We start from the raw sequence: 24206 nt of genomic DNA, 5'->3' as shown, positions 1-24206 counted from the left end.
AACAACAGCTACCAGTCGAGTATCCAGATGGCTCCTTATGAGGCTTTATATGGTAGGCGGTGTCGGTCTCCGGTTGGATGGTTTGAGCCGAGAGAGGCTCGGTTGTTGGGTACGGATCTGGTTCAGGATGCCTTAGACAAGGTCAGGATCATTCAGGATAGGCTTTGTACAGCTCGGTCTAGGCAAAAGAGTTATGCCGACCGCAAGGTTAGAGATTTGGATTTCATGGTCGGTGAGTAGGTATAGCTTCGAGTGTCGCCTATGAAGGGCGTGATGAGATTCGAGAAGAAGGACAAGCTTAGCCCTAGGTTTATTGGCCCGTTTGAGATTCTTGATCAAGTGGGAGAAGTGGCTTACAGACTTGCATTGCCGCCGAGTTTATCAGCTGTGCATTTAGTGTTTTATGTATCCATGCTTCAAAAGTATCACGGCGATCCATTCCAAAGGTTAGACTTCAGCACTGTCCAGTTGGATAAGGAATTGCCCTATGAGGAGGAGCCGGTAGCTATTCTAGACCAGCAGGTTCGTTAGTTGAGATCAAAGAGTTTTTCTTCTGTTTGTGTTCAGTGGAGAGGTCAGCCCGCTGAGGCATCGACCTGGGAGTTAGAGTCAGATATGCAGATCCGTTATCCCCATCTTTTCCCCAACTCAGGTTCTTTCTTCTTATGTCCGTTCGAGGACGAATGGTTGTTTTAGAGGTAGAAGATGTGATGACCCAAAAGGTCATCACTTGTTTTTCAATTAAATTCAGCGTTCCAAGGCCTAAAAGTCACATTTTTGACTCACCTCGATTTGTGTGCGCAGTCTGGGCATGTAGCCGGAAAGCTAATATGTGAAAATCTATGAAAAATAATAAATTTTGACTATAAATTGAATTAATTTGACTTCGGTCAATATTTTGGGTAAATGGACCCGGACTAGTGATTTGACGGTCCCGGAGGGTCCGTAGGAAAATATAGGACTTGGGTGTATGTCCGGAGTCAAATTCCGAGCTCCCAAGCCCGAGAAATGAATTTTTGAAAGAAATTGTTTTCTGAAAAATATAAAGGTTTTTGAAAGTGAAATGTTATGTGAAACCTGTGGTATCGGGCCCATATTATGGTTTCGGAGCTCGTTGCAGGTTCAATATGATATCGATGTTCATGACGTTAATTGTGTGATTTGATTACATGAATAAGTCTGTATGATGTTTTAGGTTGGGGTGCATATTTGGTTTGGAGCCCCGAGGGCTCGGGTGAGTTTTGGATAGGCCACGAAGTGAAATTTTAACTTAGGGAATTACTGGTATGCGAAGCCTCTCTCACAAATGCGAGCATGATAGATCTTAAATACTCTTGCCTTATGTTTTGATGATCTAACAAAGAACCAGTTAGGGAACCTGACCTACTTTGGATTGCTGCAAACTTTAACGGACTCCAGCAAAATATGAACTGCTACAGATTCAGGAGCTAGGAACCAAACAAGGACCTGATGCTTCTATGGTTCCTATATAGCAGTAAATAGTCATTTGGACATAGTTGGAACTGAAGTGACTGACGGCGTTGTTTCTGCCGCACTACAATACACTGTCAGCCCACTCATTCTCCAACCAAACAAAGCACTCACATCACTTCAAGTGATGTGATCAAGATGCACCTAATAAGATTTACACAAAGACATCACTGGAAGGTTTCTGTTTCTCACTCAAGCCTCTTGCAAAAACAGAAAAATCATCCTCTCAAGCTTGATGAACAAGGTTGAACACCACTACGGACCAGTTCCTAAAAGATTGATTGTTACTGTCCTAGTTGAGTTGTAACCTTGTTATTGTACTTACTATATCTCCTAAATCGCTTACTTAGAAGCATACTGATTAGGAATCCTCTTGTAAATCCATAAACTCGTTGAGTTTATGTTGTGACTAGATTTAGTCGTAAGGAAAAGTCTTTGTAATCGTAGAGTTACAAAGTGGCTTGTGGTGACAACACCACAAGTTAGAAAAAGCCTTTGTAACTAGGATAGTCACAAAGTGGCTTGTGGTAAAGGTACCACAAGTTAGTTGAGTAAATCCTTTGCAATCGGAAGTATTGTAAAGTGGCTTGTAATAGGTAAGATTACAAGTTAGTGAAGTTAAAAGCCTACAGTGTAGGTCGTGATTTTTTGATCCCCTTGTGTGGGATTTTTCCACGTAAAAATCCTCTGCCTCATTTACTAACTGCTTTACTAAGTGCTCTCAGCAGAAACTTGTAGAGGACCAGGTACTCTACGATTTGGTGGACCCATACAAACTAACAATTGGTATCAGAGTGGGTTCCTCCTATCAGGTTAACACCTAGGAAGGATCCTCATGACGGCTCCACTAATTTTGAAAAAGGTCAATCCATATACCACCCACCCAAGTTTGATGGAAAATGCTATTGGTGGTGGAAAGCTAGAATGCACGATTTCATCATGGCTGAGTATTGTGAGCTTTGGGATGTCATATGCGATGGTCTGTTTGTTCCCATCAAGGTACTAAATGAATTTCTATTTTCAATAAAAAGACCAGCAGAGAATACACTGAAGCAGACAGGAAGGCGGTGGAGAAGAATTTTTGGGACAAGAAAATTTTGATATATGGTTTGGGACTTAAAGAGTACGACAGAGTCAGAAATATGGGAGGCTTTGCAAATAGCTTATGATGGAACTACACAATTAAAGCAAGATAAATCTAATACTGATGATAGTTCTATGATGGAAGTTGAAGGCGAGGAGATTGGATATGACTCAACGCTTGCTTTGATGGATCAATCAGACAATGATGAAGACAATGACAATGAAGAGGTAAACTTCAGGGATGCTCAGAAAAATCTGAAATCCTATTCTCTAAAAAACTCATGTGTTTAGCTGATGTTTTAATTACCGCTTTTTTTAATCTTGCAGGGGATAGGGATTCCTTGTTCTTAGAACTAGAAGAATCTGAACATACTAGAGAAGACTTAGTGGCTGCAATTACTGATCAAAAGAAAACCATTGAAATTCTTAGAAAAGAAAAGAGTGATCTCTTGGCAGAAACTGCTGACCAAAGGGAACTAATAGTAAAGCCCTTGACTAAGTCAAAACCTGAAAGCTCTGAAATAGGAAAGGAGATAGTTAGTGAGGAATATTTTAGGCTTGAAATGAGGTGAAGGCCCTGAGATGTAGGATGAGTGCTGAAATTGAAAAAACGAGCTCCTCCAATCCAATCTAGAAAAAGTAATTAATGATCTTGAAAAAGTCTCTAAAGTGGACCTGGTCCGTAGAGGCTACCACTGCCTTGTTCACTAATGACAGTGAAAAAGGGTAGAGAGCAAGGTTTCCAAGGAAGAAAGATCCTTACAACCCTCACTGTAAGAGTGTCACTGCATCTGATAACTGGCCTCGTACCCAAGGAAGGTGTCTAGGGCAAAAATTAATCAGTACCAAAAGATAAAGTGGATGCTGAAACTGTGACCACAAAAGAGGGACCATGTTCCACTCACAGAAAATGCATATTACCTGCATGGACTAAGAGAGGTCTTATTCATCCTCTTGGTTACTACAAGGGACCCAAACTTGTTTGGGTTCCTAAAACTAACTCTTAATTTCTTATACCGGGAACAGTGAAGGGAAGTGGTCAACAATGGTTCATGGATAGTGGATGTTTGAAACACATGAATGGGAACACCATATACTTTCTTTCACTAAAAGCCCTGCAAGTAGGGAGTGTATCATTTGACAATGGCAAAAAAAGATACATTCTTGGAGTTGGAAGAGTGGCAAGTCACTCACTCACTCTATTGAAAATGTATACTATGTCAATGGACTTAAGTACAGTCTCCTGAGTGTCTCTCAAATTTGCGATAAAGGAAACAAGGTGGAGTTCTTGTCCAAAATATGTACAGTCACTGACCTTGTGACTGATGAAATAGTTATGGTGGCCAAAAGATACAAGAACATCTATGTTGCCGATTTCGAATCCTTACAGAGTGGTGATCTGAGTTGTTTGGAGGCAGTTGACGATGATGTTGAACTATGGCACAGAAGACTGGGCCATGCAAGCTTTTCCCTTCTGAACAAGCTAATTCAAAAGGACCTGATCCATAGTCTGCCCATGTCACAATTCAAAACTCAAAAAGTCTGTGATGCCTATGCCAGAGGAAAATATGTAAAGTCCTCCTTTAAGTCAAAAAGAGATGTGAGCACCTCAAAGATTCTTGAGCTCATGCATATGGATCTGTGTGGACCTATGAGGGTGCAAAGTAGAGGAGGAAAGAGATACATTTTCGTGATCGTAGATGACTATTCCAGATTCACATAGACTCTGTTTCTCAGAACAAAAGATGAAATGGTTGAAGTATTTGTGGTCTTTGTGAAGAAAATCCAGGTGAATATGGAGTGTAGAGTTGTATGCATTAGATTAGATCATGGGACAAAATTTGACAATGTCAAATTTGATGATTTCTGCAATGAAAATGGCATCACTCACAAATTCTCAGCTCCCAGAACTCCACAACAAAATGGAGTAGTAGAAAGAAAGAATAGAACTCTGGAAGAAGTGGTAAGAACAATGTTGATTGACAGTGGACTTGCAAAGAACTTTTGGGCTGAAGCTGTCAACACTGCCTGCTACTTAGTGAACAGGTGCATGATTAGATCAATTCTGAACAAGACCCCGTATGAACTGCTAAAAAAGAAAACCCAAGCTGACTTACCTAAGAACATTTGGATGCAAATGCTATGTTCTCAACAATGGAAAAGATCAGCTTGGTAAGTTCGATGCCAAAAGTGATGAAGGGATATTTCTTGGATACTCTTCTCAAAGCAAGGCTTAAAAGATATATAACAAGCGGACTCAATGTGTTGAAGAAAGCGTCCATGTTATTTTTGATGAATCTCATCCATCATTTGAGAAGAATGCTAAGGAAGATCAAGATGAAGAACCCTTAATTGTTCCTAGTGAAGTCATTAACATGACAAACGGAAAAGCAGATCTGATGAGTCAAGTGAAGGAGGCAAATGAAGACAACGCTGCCTCATCATCAACAGAACCAACCACTTCAATTACAACTACTGAAGCTGAAGAAAGAATGGTTGATGCAGTTCAGGGAACTCCACTAGCATCTGAGATAATGATAGAGGAGAATCAGCCAAGCATACCCTCTTCCTCTCAGAATGAACCCTAGACATCTAACTAGAGACATCAAAATTCTCACCCTATAAATAACATAATCACTCCTTTAGATTCTGGAGTTTAAACCAAGTCAAGAGCTAGAAATTCACTTGCCTTCTCTGCCTTTCTCTCCCAGATAGAACCCAAGAACATCAAGAAAGCCTTAAAAGATGCAGATTGGATTACAGCCATGCAAGACGAGCTACATCAGTTTGAGAGAAATAGTGTTTGGCACCTAGTACCCAGACCCCCAGATAGAACCATTATAGGCACCAGGTGGGTATCCAGAAATAAGTTCGATGAACATGGAATTATCATAAGGAATAAGGCCAGGCTAGTGGTCCAAGGCTACGATCAAGAGGAAGGGATTGACGATGATGAAACATTTGCTCTAGTGGCTAGCATGGAAGCCATCAAAATTCTGATCGCCTTTGCTTCTCATATGGAATTCACTTTGTTCAAAATGGATGTCAAAAGTGCATTTTTGAATGGATTGCTTAAGGAAGAAGTCTATTTGAAGCAACCCCCTGGGTTTGAATGTCATGAGCACCCTGAATATGTGTTCAAATTGGACAAAGCTCTGTATGAGATAAAGTAGGCTCCTCGAGTGTGGTATGAAAGATTGTCAAAATTTCTCTTAGAAAATGGCTTTAATAGAGGAAAAATTAACAACACTTTGTTCTTAAAGAAACGAGGAAGGAACATGCTCATTGTTCAGGTTTATGTTGATGATATCATTTTTGGAGCAACAACTGACTCTCTATGTGAAGAATTCGCAAAACTTATGGGAAGTGAATTTGAAATGAGCATGATGGGTGAATTAAACTTTTTCCTGGGTCTTCAAGTAAAACAGTCCCCAAAGGATACTTCCATTTGTCAGCAAAAATACATTAGAAAACTCTTGAAGAGGTTTGACATGGAAGCATCAAAAGTGATAGACACTCCCATTGCAACTGTCACCCGACTAGATGTGGATGAAACTGGATCTCCTGTGAATCAAACAATGTATAGAGGCATTATTGGGTCACTTCTCTATCTCACTGCCAATCGTCCTGATATTGTTTTCAGTGTGGGGTTGTGTGCGAGGTTTAAATCAAATCCCAAGGAATCTCACTTGAAGGCTGCCAAAAGAATAATGAGATATCTCAAAGGAACGCGGGACCTGGTGCTATATTGTCCATTAGGTGATAGTTTTAATCTGATTGAATATGTTGATGCAGACTATGCAGGTTATCTTGTGGACAGAAAAAGCACTTCTGGGATGGCTCACTTCTTAGGATCATGTCTTATCTCTTGGGGGACAAGGAAATAAAATTCAGTGGCTCTTTCAATAGCTGAAGATGAATATGTAGCTGTAGCATCCTGCTGTGCTCAACTTCTGTGGATCAAGCAGTAGCTGGAGGATTTTGGAGTTCTCACTAAGAGTGTACCTCTCCTATGTGACAACACCAGTGCACTCAATATGGCAAAGAATCCAGTTCAACATAAAAAGACCAAATATATTGATGTGAGGCATCATTTTTTGAGAGATAATGTGGAGAAAGGGTTGATATGCATGAAGTTCTGCAGCATAGAGGATCAAATTGCAGACATTTTCACCAAGGCACTAAGCAAGGAACAGTTTGAAAGAAACAAAGTAAAGTTGGGACTGTTAAAGCCAAATTGAGAAATTGATTCCTCTTTAGCTGGCTCGTACTCTTAAGAATTAATTAGCTCAAAGTGTTTTTTTGGCCCTGTCTAACTCACTTCAAATACCGTTGCAGGTAGACATGTATGTTAAGCATAGAAGCAGTAGATGTAGTACATGACAGATAAAAAAGGATTAATTTTCTTTTTCAAAAAGGGGGGGCTTGAAGAAAATGTCTCTCAAGAACCAGGTTCTTGTACTAAAGGTTAGTAGTTCTGTGCATCCTTTAATACATGTCTTAAAAGGTACAAAATACAACTGCCATATTATCAACTTTTCAGATTCGACTGTCATGTCCCTTCAATTCAAATGTTCCATCTCCCTCTGAAACATCACAATTCTCCACGCCCAACCCCTGTTTCAGAACCGGTGGCTATTCTTCTCCCTTCATAATTATCCTCTTCTTTTAAAGACCCCTCTCTTCTGCCCTTCACCCAGAAGGAAAGGATCAATCACACTACATCTTCCAATGGCTGAGAAAACTTCCGATCTCTCTGCATCAACTGTAACTACCTCTAACCCACCCATGGAACCTCTCGCTTTCACTGAGTCTTTGTCACCCTCTATCACTCCTACTGCCACAGTCACACCTTCCCTAGTTTCCCAACCTCTTCCCAACTCAAAAACCCTTGAAATTACTGTTCCGTTCTCTTCGTCCTCTGCTGCCCACACCAGTCAAACCCTAAGTGGAGAACATGGTCAAAATACTGAGTTCACAAAAGGCTCCGCCATCGTTGTCGTCGACTCCATGGTTATGGAAGCACCGGTTGACTAAGAAAAGACTGTGTTTTTGGTATCCGCTGATGGGGTATTACATATGGTTATTTCCCAGAAACACGAGTCACAAAACGTAAGGGAAGAAGGGGCCATTATGGCATTTGAAGGAGATACAGGAGCATACACTATTGGGGCTTCACGTGGGGAACCAGATCCCTCTAAGGAGAACCCAGGTCAGGAGTCTCATCCCCAGGATAGTGCTATTCCTACATTTGATGTTGTGCCCCTGGAAATTCAAGGACTAGAAATGCGATCTAGTGATGAAGAAGACCTGGACAACGTGGCCCTTGATGCATTCATAAGTAAGTGAAGGGTTGTTTCCACCCCAGAGTTTGAAATCAAGTGTCCCACCACCAGGCTTCAAGTCAAAGTGGCCTATGATTCTGCACTCCAAAAGAGAAAGAAAAGTAGTAAGAAGAAAATAAGAAAGTTGGTGAAGGATGGTGTACCTGTAGGTGATGAAGCTATCCCTATCGTTGAGGTGGAAGAAGGAACTCCTGAGGAACCCGGTTCCCTTGTAAGGCGGTCCTAGAAAAAGGCCGAATCTGTTTCTATGGAGAAAGGGTCTACTTCTAAGTCTAAGATGAAGAAGGTAGTGAGTGATGAGGATATTCTTGTCTGGTCCAAATGGAAAGGTAAAGTCAGTGGAGAAAAGCATAGGAAACGCAAGTATGAAATAGTTTAAAAACCTAGTCCTGGAAAGAAAGCACGAAGTGAGGTCTACCTTAGCTCTGAGCGCTTAAGGCATCAGAAAGTTCTGCTGGGTTGTACGTTTGACCCAACAATCTCAGAGATGGTCGGAATGCGCCAAATCCTGGAAATGGTGGAGTTTCAACAATGGACGCATCTTTTCTACGTTGATGCTCCTAAAGTGTATGAGGAGGAGGTACAGAGTTTCTTCGCCAGTCTGTTTCCAGTCGATACTGACCATGTTTGTGATTTGGTCAATGGTGTGGACATTGTCTTTGACGTGCAAGTACTTGGAGAAATTTTGCAAGTTCCTATAGTTGGGGTGTCTAGCGTACGAGATGTTTGTCAGTACAACTTCCGAAGTGCAGTGGTGAAAGATAATTCTAATCAGAAAGGGGACTAGGTCCATAAGAAAGCACTACTTCCTGTCTACCAGTTGTTGTTTGAGCTGGTTAACAAAGTCCTGTTTCCTCGAGCAGAAAGGCGTTCTGTAACTTCAAAATCTAATCTATTCTTAATGGAGCAATTGGACGGCTTCAACCTTGTGAGTTTGCCTACCATAATGATTGAGCACATGTATAAGGTCGCTGATTTCAAGGATGGCAATCACGGGCTTCCCTATGGATTCTTGCTCACGCAAGTGTTCAAACACTTTGAGGTTCCAATGGGAACAGGTAAAGTAGGGACCCGTAAGTAGACATTCTCACAAACAACCTTGGAAGAGTACAAGTGTACTGAGAAGTATGGGGGTGTAGGAAGCACTTCAACTATGTCTCAGCTCATCAATGCCCAAAACAGTGCAGCTGAGGAAATACGTCGATTGAAGGCCAGAAATGTTATCCTAGAAGGCCAGCAAGCTCGAGCGATTCCCATGTCAAATGATGAGGTGATCCATTTGACCCAAGAAAATGATGATCTTAGGGCGCAAGTTGAGAACCTGAAGGCTGAACTGCTCAACGAGTAAAAGTCGGGAAATGCTCGAATAGACCTTGTTCTCCAGACACTTGCTCCAGCTTCCAAGCCTTTTCCTCCTAGTGCCCCCTAAGATTCCCTTCAGTGACTAGTTTTCTGGATATGTTCCTTTTTTTCTTGTTCTTTGTTGATGGTTGGTGGATGTTTTTGTTGTTGTTTTGTGTGTGGTTGGGATGTACTACTGCTACTGCTCCTGTGATCAAGTCCAATGCTACCTCTTCTTTTTTTAAAGGAAGAGGCATATTAAAAAAATATTAATCTTTTTTACTTTGTCTAGTACTTTCTCTCTGTGTTCTATTCTTTCTCATGATTGTGTGCACATATATGGCATGAGTTAGCATAGCTGGACTTCTTTGTGTTGTTGTTCTTTATAATGATGCCAAAAGGGGGAAACAAAAGACTAATATAGGACTCAGGGGGAACCATATTGGAGAACTGGTTCTGATGAACATAAAAGAGTAAGGCATCATTATAGGGGGAACTTTTGGACACTGGTTTTTGCTGACTTAATTTCACACTTATAATTGTTTAAGTTTGTCATCATCAAAAAGGGGGAAATTGATAGATCTTAAATACTCTTGCCTTATGTTTTGATGATCTAACAAACTTACCGTCAAGAACCAGTTAGGGAACCTGACCTACTTTGGATTGCTGCAAACTTTAAAGGACTCCAGCAAAAGATGAACTGCTACAGATTCAGGAGCTAGGAACCAAACAAGGACCTGATGCTCCTGTGGTTCCTATATAGTAGTACATAGTCATTTGGACATAGCTGGAACTGAAGTGACTGACGACATTGTTTCTGCCGCACTGCGATACAATGTCAGCCCACTCATTCTCCAACCAAACAAAGCACTCACATCCCTTCAAGTGATGTGATCAAGATGTACCCAATAAGCTTTATACAAAGACATCACTGGAAGGATTCTGTTTCTCATTCAAGCCTCTTGCAAAAATAGAAAAATCATCCTCTCAAGCTTGACGAACAAGGTTGAACGCCACTACGGACCAGTTCCTAAAAGATTGATAGTTGCTATCCCAGTTGAGTTGTAACCTTGTTATTGTACTTACTATATCTCCTAAATCGCTTACTTAGAAGCATACTGATTAGGAATCCTCTTGTAAATTCGTAAACTCGTTGAGTTTATGTTGTGACTAGATTTAGTCATAAGGAAAAGTCTTTGTAATTGTAGAGTTACAAAGTGGCTTGTGGTGATAACACCACAAGTTAGAAAAAGCCTTTGTAACTAGGATAGTCATAAAGTGTCTTGTGGTAAAGGTACCACAAGTTAGTTGAGTAAATCCTTTGCAATCGGAAGTATTGTAAAATGGCTTGTAATAGGTAAGATTACAAGTTAGTGAAGTTAAAAGCCTACAGTGTAGGTCGTGGTTTTTTATCCCCTTGTGCGGAAATTTTTCACGTAAAAATCCTCTGCCTCATTTACTTACTGCTTTACTAAGTGCTCTCAGCAGAAACTTATAGAGGACCAGGTACTCTACGATCTGGTGGATGGCGTGATGTTGTTGCCGGCAACGTCACCACTCACTGGTGATCAGTTCCGGCGAGGCAGCCGGACTGCTCACGCAAATCAAGGTGATGCTAAGAGAGGTTTTTAAGGTCTCGGAACGCAGAATTCATTTTAAAAACAAGTGATGACCTCGTGGGTCATCACACATGTTATGAGGTAAAGGGGTCTTAAAGTTGTTCACTTTCCTCACTTTTGCATGACCTCAAGTTGAATTCAAAAGAGTGACAACATTCTTGAACTTGTGCTTCTCCAGTTTTTCTAAAAAATAAATTCCCATACTGATTCTGATCATGGGTCTTAGATAAAAAAACTAATAATTCTATGACAAGTTTCAAATGCAGCCTTGTTAGCTACTTCAATTTATTCCATTTCACCATGGGTGGCTCAAGGGTGAGGCTAGCAAAGCTTTTGCTTTAGGCCCTAAAAATTTTGAGGCCCCAAAAAGTGTTAATGGTAAAATAAGTAATAATATTTTGACAGAGACAATTTTGAACTTTGTAGAAAAAAATATTAAATTTGTGTAAAAGGCTTTTAAAAAAACAAAGAATATGTACTTTTTAACATAAAAAATATTCTAGAACTTCGAAATAAACTACTCAAATCTTCGTATTAGCAAATAAAGTTTTTTACATCAAGATCCAAGGTAATATATGACAAACATATGGCTAATATCTTATTAGCATGAATTAACCGTTGATAATATAAATAATAATATTATTACTATATGAAGCTAAAAGTCATATATCTTGTATGAATACTATTATATAAATAAGTACAGAAGAAAAAACACAACATCAAAGTTTTTTGCATATACCTGTATAGGTGAATAAAATTTAGATTCTTATTAAAATTCGAATTTAGGCCACTAAATTCGTTGACCCGCCATTGCATTTCACCTCTCTCAACCCAAAAAACATAAAAATGAAAGGGAGAAAAGGAGGAAAAACAAAGAAAGCAGAAACTTTAATTCCTAAAATCAAAAGACTTGAACCTAAAACACAAACTACAACACCTACTACTACACCTTAGTCCCAAACAGCGGAGCTTAACTTGTTTGAGGCAGCGCAGGTGGCTTGAGTTACTAAAGGATTATGATATCACCATTCTTTATCATCCGGGCAAGGCAAATGTGGTCGTGGATGCCTTAAGCAGAAAGGCAGAGAGTATGGGTAGTTTGGCATTCATTCCAGCCGAGGAGAGGCCATTAGCTTTGGATATTCAGTCCTTGGCTACCAGACTTGTGAGGTTAGACATTTCAGAGCCCAGCCGAGTTCTAGCATGTGTGGTTGCTCAGTATTTATTATTGGGGTAGATCAAGGCCCGACAGTTTGATTATCCACATTTGGCGGTTCTCAGAGAGACGGTGCTTCAGGGAGGTGCCAAGGAGGTTTCTATTGGCGAGGATGGTGTTTTACGGCTTCAAGGCCGTCGATGTGTTCCTAATGTTTATGGTCTGAGGGGGAAGATAATAGAGGAGGCACACAATTCGCGATATTCCATTCATCCGGGTGCCATGAAGATGTACCGTGACTTGAGGCAACATTATTGGTGGCGGAGAATGAAGAAAGGCATAGTGGAGTATGTGGCTATGTGTTTGAATTGCCAGCAGGTCAAGTATGAACACCAAAGGCCGGGTGGCCTACTTCAGCAGATGCCTATACCAGAGTGGAAGTGGGAGTGCATCACCACGAATTTCATAGTTGGGTTGCCGTGGACTTTGCAGAAGTTTGATTCAGTATGGGTCACTGTGGATAGGTTGACTAAGTTGGCTCATTTCATTCCAGTAGCGACTACTTATACAGTGGAGAGGTATAGTCAGATTTATATTCGGGAGATAGTCCGGTTGCACGGTGTGCCTGTTTCCATTATATCAGACAGAGACCCTCAGTTCACTTCCCATTTCTAGAGAGCTGTTTAGAGTGAGTTGGGGACCCGTGTAGAGCTTAGCACATCATTCCATCGTCAGACTGATGGGCAGTAGGAGCGAACAATTCAGATTTTAGAGGATATGCTTAGAGCATGTGTGATTGACTTCGGAGGGCAGTGGGATCAGTTCTTGCCTTTAGCGGAGTTTGCGTACAACAACAGCTATCAGTCCAACATCGAGATGGCTCCATACGAGGCTTTATATGGTCGACGTTGTCGTTCTCCTATCGAGTGGTTTGAGCCCGGTAAGGCTAAGTTATACGGTATAGATTTGGTACAGGATGCCTTGGATAAGGTAAAGTTGATTCAGGAAAGGCTTCGCACAGCTCAGTCCAGACAGAAGAGTTACGTGGATCATAAGGTGTGTGATGTATCATTTATAGTTGGCGAGAAGGTTCTCTTGAAAGTCTCGCCAATGAAGGGCATTATGAGGTTCGGGAAGAAGGGCAAGTTGAGCCCAAGGTTTATTGGTCCCTTTGAGGTGTTGAGGCAAGTTGGGGAGGTTGCCTATGAGCTTGCTTTACCCCCCCCCAGCTTATCGGGAGTTCATCCAGCTTTTCATGTATCGATGCTTCGAAAGTATCATGCCGACCTATCCCATGTGTTGGACTTCAGTATTATTCAGCTGGATGAGAGTTTGGGTTATGAGGAGGAGCCAGTTGCCATTATTGATAGACAGGATCGCCAGTTGAGGTCCAAGAGGATTTATGCGGTGAGGGTCCAGTGGAGAGGCCAACCAGTCGAGGAGGCGACCTGGGAGTCTGAGGAGGACATGCGGAGCAGATATCCCCATTTATTCAGTAGTTCAGGTACTTTTCTATGTCCGTTCGAGGACGGACGTTTGTTTAAGATGTGGAGAATGTAACGACCTGCCCGGTTGTTTCGCCTTTTAGAACCCTGTTCTCCTAAATAAAACTTCACGTGCTTGCTTTAGCTAATTTATGACTTATGGGGACGGTTGGTTCGGGAATTGGAACAGTTTTGAGTGAAATATGCCCATTTGATTCCTTAGATTCTCTTAAAAGACTAAGTTTGACTTTGGTCAACATTTTGAGCAAACAGATCCGGATTCATAATTTGACGGTCCCGAAGGGTCCGTGGAAAAATATGGGACCTGGGCGTATGTTCGGAATCGAATTCCGAGGTCCCTACCCCGAGAAACGAATTTTTATTAGGAATTGTTAATTTGAAGTTTTAAGAATTTAAAGAAACTAAGTAATGATTGATTTCATGGGTATCGGGCTCGTATGTTGGTTCCGAAGCCTGGTACAGGTCCGAAATATCGTTTAAGACTTGTCCATAAAATTTGGTGTCAATCCGAGTAGTTTAAGGGCGTTTTGGACCGTTAGAGGAAAATTAAGAACTTGAAATTCATAAGTTTGATTCATTTGGTTTTAGGGGGGTGATTCCTAGATTATTGTTGTTTTGGGTGTTCTGAAGGTTTGAGTAGGTCCGTCTCATGATTTCTGACTTATCGGTATGTTCAGGCGGGGCCCGGGAGCCCCGAGCGTCAATCGGATGAGGCTCGAGTGAAGTGAAAATTTTTAGAAAGAGCTAAAGCTTGCTGCTTCTGTCATAACCGCACCTGCGGTTGGTGGACCGCAGGTGCGAGACCGCAGATGCGGTCGTGCCATCGCAGAAGCGGCCTAGGGCAGGCCAGGCCAGGAACCACAAAAGCGGCTCCTAATCCACAGAAGCGGCTCCGCAGATGCGGCCTGGAGACCGCAGATGCAGTCCCAGCTCTTTGGCCCATTTTCGCAAGTGCGACCCATCTCTCGCAGATGCGTTCGCTGACCGCAAATGCGGAAATCGCTGGGCAGTGAGGTTCATTTAATACTGGTTTTAAGTCATTTTTATCACATTTTCACTCTTCCATTGGGTAATTTGGGAGCTTTTGAGAGAAGGGCTTCACCTAGCATCTTGAGGTAAGTGTGTGCTACCTATTTCTAGTTTAATATCATTGTCTTAGGTAGATTAAACACTAGTATTAAGGTGAAATCATAGGGTTAGATAAAAAACCTAGGGTTTTAGTAAAACTTAGATTTAACCACAAAATTTGTTATGGAATAAATTAGAAATCATATATTATTGATCCTTAGGTTGTAGAGAACAACTTCCTTTGAAAAATCTCGGAATCCGGGCATGTGGGCCCGAGGTCGAAATTTAGGAAACTTGTGTTAATGGTTGGGAAATTGCTTAAATAGCTAGAATTTGATCTTGTGAGTCTATATTAACTAGTTCTTATTTCATTTAACTAGTTTGGGATTGTTTGACTACGAATTGAGGGCTTGGACTTGTTCTTGGTATTTGGAAGTGCACTTTGGAGCGAGGTGAATCTTCTTTCTAACCTTGTAAGAGGGAATTCTCCCTATAGGTGTAATAATTGAATTAATTGCCATTATATGCGGGGGCTACGTACGCACTAGGTGACGAGAGTCCGTGCGTAGCGACTATTATGTTAAGTCTGAGTAGTCTAGGACCCAAAAGCATGCTCTACGTGATATTCTTGTAACTTGACGTTGAATTCGGATTTGTATAAATTATTTGATTAAGGTAAATGCAACTAGTGAGGGAAACTTATCCTATTTGGTCCTTAAAAGAGAATTTGGAAATTTCCTGTGAATAACTACTCCTCAGATGTACATTATTGTCTGTTTGTGATGATTTTATTTATGCTTGACCGTGTCGCACGTGTGATTCGCGAGTGGGGTAATAGATGCATCTATGGTTCGAGCCGTTCGACCCTCGGCAGTGCACAATTTACTTTTATGTTGGATCGGGCCGTACGTCCCTCGGTGTTATTTGTGCATGTTTTGATTAGCATTTTCTCTGTAGACTAGACTTCATATCTGCTTAATATATAGACGGATACCCATGATAATATTTGGGAAAAGACTGCTATTCCATGCTTATTAATACTAGTAACTTAAGTTATTCCTGCTTGTTATAACATTTTCTCATATTATTTGACCCTAGTAAGTATCGAGTCGACCTCTCGTCTCTACTTCTTCGAGATTACACGGTATACTTACTGGGTACATATTATTTATGTACTCATACTACACTTCTATACTTAATTGTACAGGATCTGAGGCATGTGTATCTGGCTATCAGTCCGGTGCGTACCCTTGAGCGCTGAGACTTCTACGGTGAGTTGCTTCCCTTCCATGCCGTTCAGCAGCCTGAAGAAGTCTTTCTTATATTTTCTTTTGTTGTCTATTCCGTTTCGGACAGTAGGATAGTATGATTCTTTTATATATTCTACTAGTTGCCCACAGCTTGTGACACCAGGTCTTGGCACACACGTTAGTAGACATTTATTTTCGATTGTATGATAATTTTGATACATTATTGATCGCCTCTGGTCTTAACTTTAAATTTGAGATCCTGTTACACTTATTTTTGGTAAAAGTAGAATGAGAACTTAATTATATTTCCGCATTAGCTTGCCTGACAATGGTGTCGGGCGCCATCATGACCTATTATGTAAATAGGTCGTGACATTGCTAGCCTCACCCTTGAGCCACCCATGGTGAAATGGAAGAAATAGAAGTAGCTAACAAGGCTGCATTTGAAACTTGTCATAGAATTATTAGTCTTTTATCTAAGCCCAATGATCCGAATTGGTATGGGAATTTATTTTTGAGAAAAACTGGAGAAGCACAAGTTCAAGAATGTTGTCACTCTTTTGAATTCAACTTGAGGTCATGCAAAAGTGAGGAAAGTGAACAACTTTAAGACCCTTTTACCGTATAACATCTATGATGACCCAAAAGGTCATCACTTATTTTTAAAATAAATTCTGCGTTCAGAGGCCTTAAAACCCTCTCTTAGCATCACCTCGATTTGCGTACACAGTCCGGGCGCATAGCCGGAAAGCTTAAATGTGAAAATCTGTAAAAAATAATAAATTTTGACTATAAAATGAATTAATTTGATGTTGGTCAACGTTTTGGGTAAACGGACCCGATCTCATAATTTTACGGTCCCGGAGGGTCCATACGAAAATATGGGACTTGGGCGTATGCCCGGAATCGAATTCCGAGGTCCCAAGCCCAAGAAATGAATTTTTGAAGAAAAATATTTTTCTGGAATTGTTTAAAGGATTTGGAAATGAATTTTGATTAGAACATGTTGGTATCGGGCCCATATTTTGGTTCCGATGCCGGGTACAGGTCTTATATGTGATTTAAGATAATTCTGTGAAGTTTGGTAAGAAACAGAATCCGTTTGACGTGATTCGGACCTTAAATGCAAAATTTGATGTTTAAAGAAGTTTTGAGAAATTTCATTGATCTTGAGGTTTAATTCGATGTTCATAATGTTATTTTAGTGATTTGAATGCACGAGCGAGTCCGTATGATTTTTTTTAGGGTGGTGTGCATGTTTGGTTTAGAGCTCCGAGGGCTCGGGTGAGTTTTGGATAGGCCACATGGTGAAATTTTGGAATTAAGGAATTGCAGGTCTCCAGGTTTCGCATTTCCTAACCTCCCTTCGCAATTCCCAGTTCGCATTTCCCAACCTCCCTTCGCAATTCCCAGTTCGCATTTCCCAGCCTCCCTTCGCAATTCCCAGTTCGCATTTCCCAACCTCCCTTCGCAATTCCCAGTTTGCATTTCCCAACCTCCCTTCGCAATTCCCATAACTGCAGCCTGCAACTTTTTATACTTAGCCGAAAAACAACCCTTTTTCACATCTTTTCAAAACATAAACTCCCTAGGGCGATTTTTCAAGAACAACTCTTCTTCCAAATCGATTGTAAGTCAATTTTTACTAGTTTCCTTCAATCATTAACATCTTTTAACATGATTTCGACTCAAAATCAATGATTTTCATGGGGAAATTGGGTATTTTGGGTAGAACCTAGATTTTTCAAAAATTAGGGATTTGGACCTCGACTTGTGGTCCGATTTCAAAACAAATTATATATTTGTGTTTGTGGGGGAATGGGTAATCGGGTTTTGGTTCAAACCTCGGGTTTTGACCATGTGAGACCGGGGGCGAATTTCGACTTTTTGGGCAAAACTTTGGAAAATTTATTTTCATGCATTCAAATTGATTCATTTAGCGTTTATTGATGTAATTAAGTAACTTGTGACTAGATACGAGCGAATTGGTGGTGGAATCAAGGGGTAGAGCTATAGTTGAATCATGAATTTTGTTCATGGCATCGAGGTAAGTGTTTGGTCTAACCTTAGCTTGAGGGATTAGGAGTTGTGTTTATTTGCTACGTGTTAATTGTGGAGTACGAAATATAGGCATGGTGAGGGGCATCTATACGTCAATGTCAAGCATGCCCGTGATTCTTGTGTTATAACTTGTTATGACTCTGTTGTGGTTTATTGTGCCTCCCATGTTATTATCATCATTGTTCCCTTGCCGGGATGTTTGTCTGATATTATTGTTCCCTTGACGGGATATTGTTGAGATATTATTATTCCCTTGCCGGGATATTGTTGAGATATTATTGTTCCCTTGTCGGGATATTATTGAGATATCATTGTTCCCTTGCCGGGATGTTTGTTTGATATTATTGTTCCCTTGACGGGATTCCTTGTGATTATTGTTGGCTTGTAACTGGGAGCGGGTGGTACGCCTACCACAAGATATAATGAAATGGGAGTGAGTGGGACGCCTACCACAAGATAAGTGAAATGGGAGTGGGTGGCATGCATGCCACGAGATACAAGAAATGGGATCGGGTTGCACGCCTGCAACAAGATGTGAAAAGAAAGTGAAATCTGCCTTCGTTTTCCTTATTCCTGTTAGTGGTTGGATTTTTATTCCTTTATAATTCTCTTGATATTCTGTTTTTTTACCTGTTATTCCCCGAAGCATGTTTCCTCCTCCCATCTTTATTTGTTTATTTCTGCTTTACTTTCCGCTGTATATTATATAACTGCACAAGTTTATTTGGTAGTCTGGTCCTAGCCTCGTCATTGCTTCGTCGAGGTTAGGCAAGACACTTATCAGCACATGGAGTCGGTTGTGCTGATACTACACTCTGCACTCCTATATGAAGACCCAGTGTTGTGGACTTCAGACCGCAGTGAGATTGCTTATTCTTGATCATCAGGCGACCCGAGGTAGTCCAGCAGGCGTCCACAGGTCTTGGCATCACCTTCTATCTGCTATTCCTGTTTCTTTCATGCATTTCTAGAGACAGTGTTGTATTTATTTCTTTCAAACCCTTTATTTGTAGCATTCTTAGACCGTCTGTGAAACTGTGACACCCGTTTTGGGTAGTCGAGACTCAAACAGTTGTATTAGATATTCATGTTCAAATAGCTTACTGTTTCTTTCTTCCGCTTATGTTAAATTCGCTATTTAAATGTTATTATTTCGAAATTGTTAATGAATATAAAATGGGTAAAAAGGTAAATTGTGCAATTAATTGGCTTGCCTAGCTCGTATTAGTAGGCACCATCACGACTCTCGAGGGTGGGAATCCAGGTCGTGACAAGTTGGTATCAGATCTCTAGGTTACATGGGTCTCACAGTTCACAGACAAGCTTAGTAGAGTCTGAGGGATCGGTACGGAGTTAGGAAAAACTTCACATCTATTCTTTCCTGTCGTGCAATTTTGACCTCTCAATGCTAAATTGAAACCTCTACTCTTGTCCATTCGCGAATGGTGAGGTCACGTACTGCTTCTTCAGCCGAACAATATCACAGACCGACGATGGAGCAGCTATGTCTGTCGATGCTTTGTGGAGGCTGGATAGGTTCACCAAGCTCTTTACTACTACCTTCAGCAGTGCATCTTCTGAGGATCCCTGGGATTATCTAGACAATTGTCATGAGGTTCTTAGGAACATGAGGATAGTTCAGACCAATGGGGTCGATTTTGCTACTTTTCGCTTGTCTGGATCCACCAAGACTTGGTGGAGAGATTATTGTTTGGCTAGACTAGTCGGATCACCAGCTTCGACTTGGGAGTAGTTCACTCAGCTATTTCTGGAGAAGTTTCTCCCTATCACTCAGAGAGAGGCCTATCGGAGGCAGTTTGAGCGTCTCCAGCAGGGTTCTATGACTGTCACCCAGTATGAGACCAGATTCATCGACTTGGCTCGTCATGCCCTCATTATACTTCCCACCGAGAGAGAGAGGGTGAGGACGTTCATTGATGGTCTTATTCAGCCGATTCGTCTTCAGATGGCTAGGGAGACTAGGAGTGAGATATCTTTCCAGGAGGCGGCCAATGTGGTCAGGAGAGTGGAGATAGTTCTGTCGCAGGGAGGTGGCCATGGGTCGAATAAGAGGCCCCTTCATTCAGGTAGATTCAGTGGTACCTCGTATGGAGGTAGGTATTCATATAGTAGAGGCCATCCTCCTAGGCCTTTTAATCAGCACTTCAGGTTTCTCACGGTGCTTCAGGTGGCCATGGTTCTCAGATGCAGTATTCTGATCAGCAATCCTACAGTGCACCACTAGCTCTTATCAGTGCACTGCTACTTCAAAGTTTACAGGTTTGTCGGCCCCAGCATCTGAGGGCTTGTTTCATTTGTGGCAACACGAGGCACATTACTAAGTATTGCCCTTGAGCACCGAGTAGCTCTTATCATCAGGTTTTCCGTGCTATGGTTCAGGCACCAGGTGTTCCACAGCCCACCCAGACAGCTATATGTGGGGGTAGAGGTGCTAAAGGTGGAGGTAGAGGTATTAGAGGTGGAGCTCAGGCCACTAGAGGTGGAGGCCAGCCAGCAACAGACCATCCCAGAGATGTAGTTCAGGGTGGTAGGGCCCAGCCCCGATGTTATGCTCTTCCAGCCATGCCCGAGGCTAAGGCTTCTAATGTAGTTATTACAGGTACGGTTCTGGTTTGTGATAGAGATGCTTTAGTGTTATTTGATCTAGGGTCTACGTACTCGTATGTGTCCTCTTATTTTGCACCATGTCTGGTCATTCCTAGTGATTCTTTGAGTGATCCTATTTATATGTCTACACCGGTAGGTGATTCTATTGTGGTAGATCGAGTCCATCATTCATGTATAGTTGTGATTGGAGGTCTTGAGACTCGTGTAAATTTGCTTCTTATGGACATGGTTGATTTTGATGTCATATTGGGGATGGACTGGTTATCACCTTACCACGCTATCTTGGACTGCCATGCCAGGACTGTGACCTTAACCTTACCAGGTTTACCTCGTTTAGAGTGGAGAGGGACTCCTGGTCATTCTACCTGTAGTGTTATCTCTTATGTGAAGGCTCGGCGTATGGTCGAGCAGGGGTGTTTGGCCTATTTGGCATATGTTCGTGATTTTAGTGCTGAGGTTCCTTCTATTGATTTTGTGCCCGTTGTTCGTGAGTTTCCTGAGGTATTCCCTTCAGACCTGCCGGGTATGCCACCCGACAAGGATATTGACTTTTGCATTAATTTAGCTCCGGGCACTCAGCCCATTTCTATTTCGCCGTATCATATGGCCCCGCCTGAGTTGAAAGAGTTGAAGGAGCAGTTGCAAAACTTACTTGAGAAGGGTTTTATTAGGCTGAGTGTTTCGCCTTGGGGTGCACCGATGTTGTTTGTTAAGAAGAAGGACGGATCGATGAGAATATGTATTGATTACCGGCAGTTGAACAAGGTTACAATGAAGAATAAGTATCCATTTCCGAGGATTGATGATTTGTTCGATTAGCTTCGGGGTGCCAAGGTATTTTCGAAGATTGACTTGAGATCTGGCTACCATCAGTTAAGGATTAGGGCATCCGATGTCCCTAAGATAGCTTTTCGCACTCGATACGAGCATTATGAGTTCTTGGTTATGTCATTTGGGATGACAAATGCCCCAACAACTTTTATGGATTTCTGAGTGTTCAGGCCTTACTTGGATTTGTTCGTGATAGTCTTTATTGATGATATTTTGATATATTCCCACAGCCAGGAAGAGCACGAGCAGCATCTTAGAGTGGTTCTTCAGACCTTGAGGGATAGTTAGTTATATGCTAAGTTCTCGAAGTGTGAGTTCTGGTTGAGTTCAGTTACATTTTCAGGTCATGTTGTATCAGTAGAGGGTATTCAGGTTGATCCGAAGAAGATTGAGGCAGACAAGAACTAGCCCAGACCAGCATCAACTATAGAGATTCAAAGTTTCTTAGGGTTGGCAGGCTACTATCGTCAGTTTGTGGAGGGGTTTTCATCTATCGCAACCTCGATGACCTGGTTGACCCAGAAGGGTGCCCAGTTCAGATGGTCAGATGAGTGTGAGGTGAGCTTTTAAAAGCTCAAGACAGCTCTGACTACGACACTGGTGCTCGTTTTGCCCATAGGTTCAGGGCCTTATACAGTTTATTGTGATGCATCTCATATTGGACTTGGTACAGTGTTGATGCAGGATGGCAAGGTCATTGCCTATGCTTTATGGCAGTTGAAGATTCATGAGAAGAACTATCTGATTCATGATTTGGAGTTGGCAGCCATTGTTCACGCGTTGAAGATTTGGAGGCATTATCTGTATGGCGTGGCATGTGAGGTGTTCACGGATCACAAGAGTCTTTAGTATTTGTTCAAGCAAAAGGAGTTGAATTTGAGGCAGAGGAGGTGGTTGGAGTTGTTGAAGGATTATGATATCACTATCTTATATCATTCAGGAAAGGCCAATGTGGTGGCCGATGCTTTGAATAGGAAGTCAGCCAGTATGGGCAGTCTTGCTTATATTCTGGTCGGTGAGAGACTGCTTGCTTTGGATGTTCAGGCTTTGGCCAATCAGTTCGTGAGGTTGGATGCTTCTGAGCCCAGCCGTGTGTTAGTTTGCACAGTCTCTTGTTCTTCATTATTGGAGCGTATTCGAGATCGACAGTATGATGATCTACATTTGTGTGTCCTCAGAGACACGGTGTAGCACGGAGGTGCCAAGCAGGTTACCTTAGGTGATGATGGAGTTTTGAGATTGCAGGGTCGAGTTTGTGTGCCTAATGTGGATGGGCTCCGAGAGTTGATTTTAGATAAGGCCCATAGTTCCCGGTACTCTATTAATCCGGGTGCCACGAAGATGTATCAAGATTTGCGGCAGCATTATTGATGGCGAAGAATGAATAAGGATATCATTGCATATGTGGCTCGGTGTTTGAATTGTCCGCAGGTTAAGTACGAGCATCAGAGGCCCGGTAGTTCATTTCAGAGGATTTATCTTCCCGAGTGGAAATGGGAGCGGATCACTATAGATTTCGTTGTTGGACTCCCACAAACTCGGTGGAAGTTCGACGCAGTATGGTTCATTGTTGATCGGCTGACCAAGTCAGCGCATTTCATTCCTGTGGCAGTCTCCTATTCTTCTGAGAGGTTAGCTGAGATCTATATCCGGGAGATTGTTCACCTTCATGGTATACCCGTGTCTATCATTTCGGACCGAGGTACGCAGTACCTCATGCTTCTAGGGGGCAGTTCAGTGAGAGTTGGGCATGCGGGTTGAGTTGAGCACAACGTTTCATCCTCAGACAGACGAGCAGTCCGAGCGGACCATTTAGATTTTAGAGGAAATGCTCCAAGCTTGTGTCATTGACTTTGGAGGCTCGTGGGATCAGTTTTTGCCTTTAGTAGAGTTTGCCTACAACAACAGCTACCAGTCGAGTATTTAGATGGCTCCGTATGAGGCTTATTATGGTAGGCGATGCCGGTCTCCAGTTGGATGGTTTGAGCCAGGAGAGGCTCGGTTGTTGGGTATGGATCTGGTTCAGGATGCCTTGGACAAGGTTAGGATTATTCAGGATAGGGTTCGTATAACTCAGTCTAGGCAAAAGAGTTATGCCGACTGCAAGGTTCGTGATTTGGCATTCATGGTCGGTGAGCAGATATTGCTTCGAGTGTCACCCATGAAGGGCGTGGTGAGATTTAGTAAGAAGGGCAAGCTTAGCCCTAGGTTCATTGGCCCGTTTGAGATTCTCGATCGAGTGGGAGAGGAGGCTTATAGACTTGCATTGCCGCCGATCTTACCAGCCGAGCATCTAGTGTTTCATGTGTCCATGCTTCAAAAGTATCACGACGATCCATCCCACATGTTAGATTTTAGCACTGTCCAGTTGGACAAGGACTTGTCTTATGAGGAGGAGCCAGTAGCTATTCTAGACCGGCAGGTTCGTCAGTTGAGATCGAAGAGTTTTCCTTCTGTTTATGTTCAGTGGAGAGGTCAGCCTCCTGAGGCATCGACCTGGGAGTTCGAGTCCGATATGTGGAGCTGTTATCCCCATCTTTTCCCCGATTCAGGTACTTCCTTCTTATGTCCGTTCAAGAACGAATGGTTGTTTTAGAGATGGAGAATGTGATAACCCAAATGGTCATAATTGTTTTTAAAATGAATTCTATGTTCCGAGGCCTTAAAAACCTCTCTTAACATCACCTCAATTTGCGTGCACAGTCCGAGCGCGTAGCCGAAAAGCCTAAATGTGAAAATCTATAAAAAAAATGATAAATTTTGACTATAAAATGAATTAATTTGACTTCGGTCAACATTTTGGGTAGATGGACCTGGACCCATGATTT

The 24206-nt window shown here is 42.0% G+C and overlaps 1 protein-coding gene across 1 annotated transcript; it reads left to right on the top strand.

Annotated features, from left to right (window-relative positions):
• Positions 1–5852: 5852 nt before the first annotated feature.
• On the top strand, positions 5853–6461 carry LOC138874625 (uncharacterized mitochondrial protein AtMg00810-like). The gene has a single exon (XM_070153396.1). It carries the CDS (start codon positions 5853–5855, stop codon positions 6459–6461), a length of 609 nt encoding a protein of 202 aa, XP_070009497.1.
• Positions 6462–24206: the final 17745 nt, after the last annotated feature.

The sequence above is a fragment of the Nicotiana sylvestris genome, chromosome 8 (genome assembly GCF_000393655.2).
Source record: "Nicotiana sylvestris chromosome 8, ASM39365v2, whole genome shotgun sequence".
NCBI classification, from domain to species: domain Eukaryota; kingdom Viridiplantae; phylum Streptophyta; class Magnoliopsida; order Solanales; family Solanaceae; genus Nicotiana; species Nicotiana sylvestris.
This window is presented reverse-complemented; position numbering and strand designations above follow the sequence as displayed.

What these genes read in the sequence shown, in the direction of transcription:
- LOC138874625 (XM_070153396.1), top strand. Translation starts at nt 5,853, where the DNA reads ATGCTCATTGTTCAGGTTTATGTTGATGATATCATTTTTGGAGCAACA.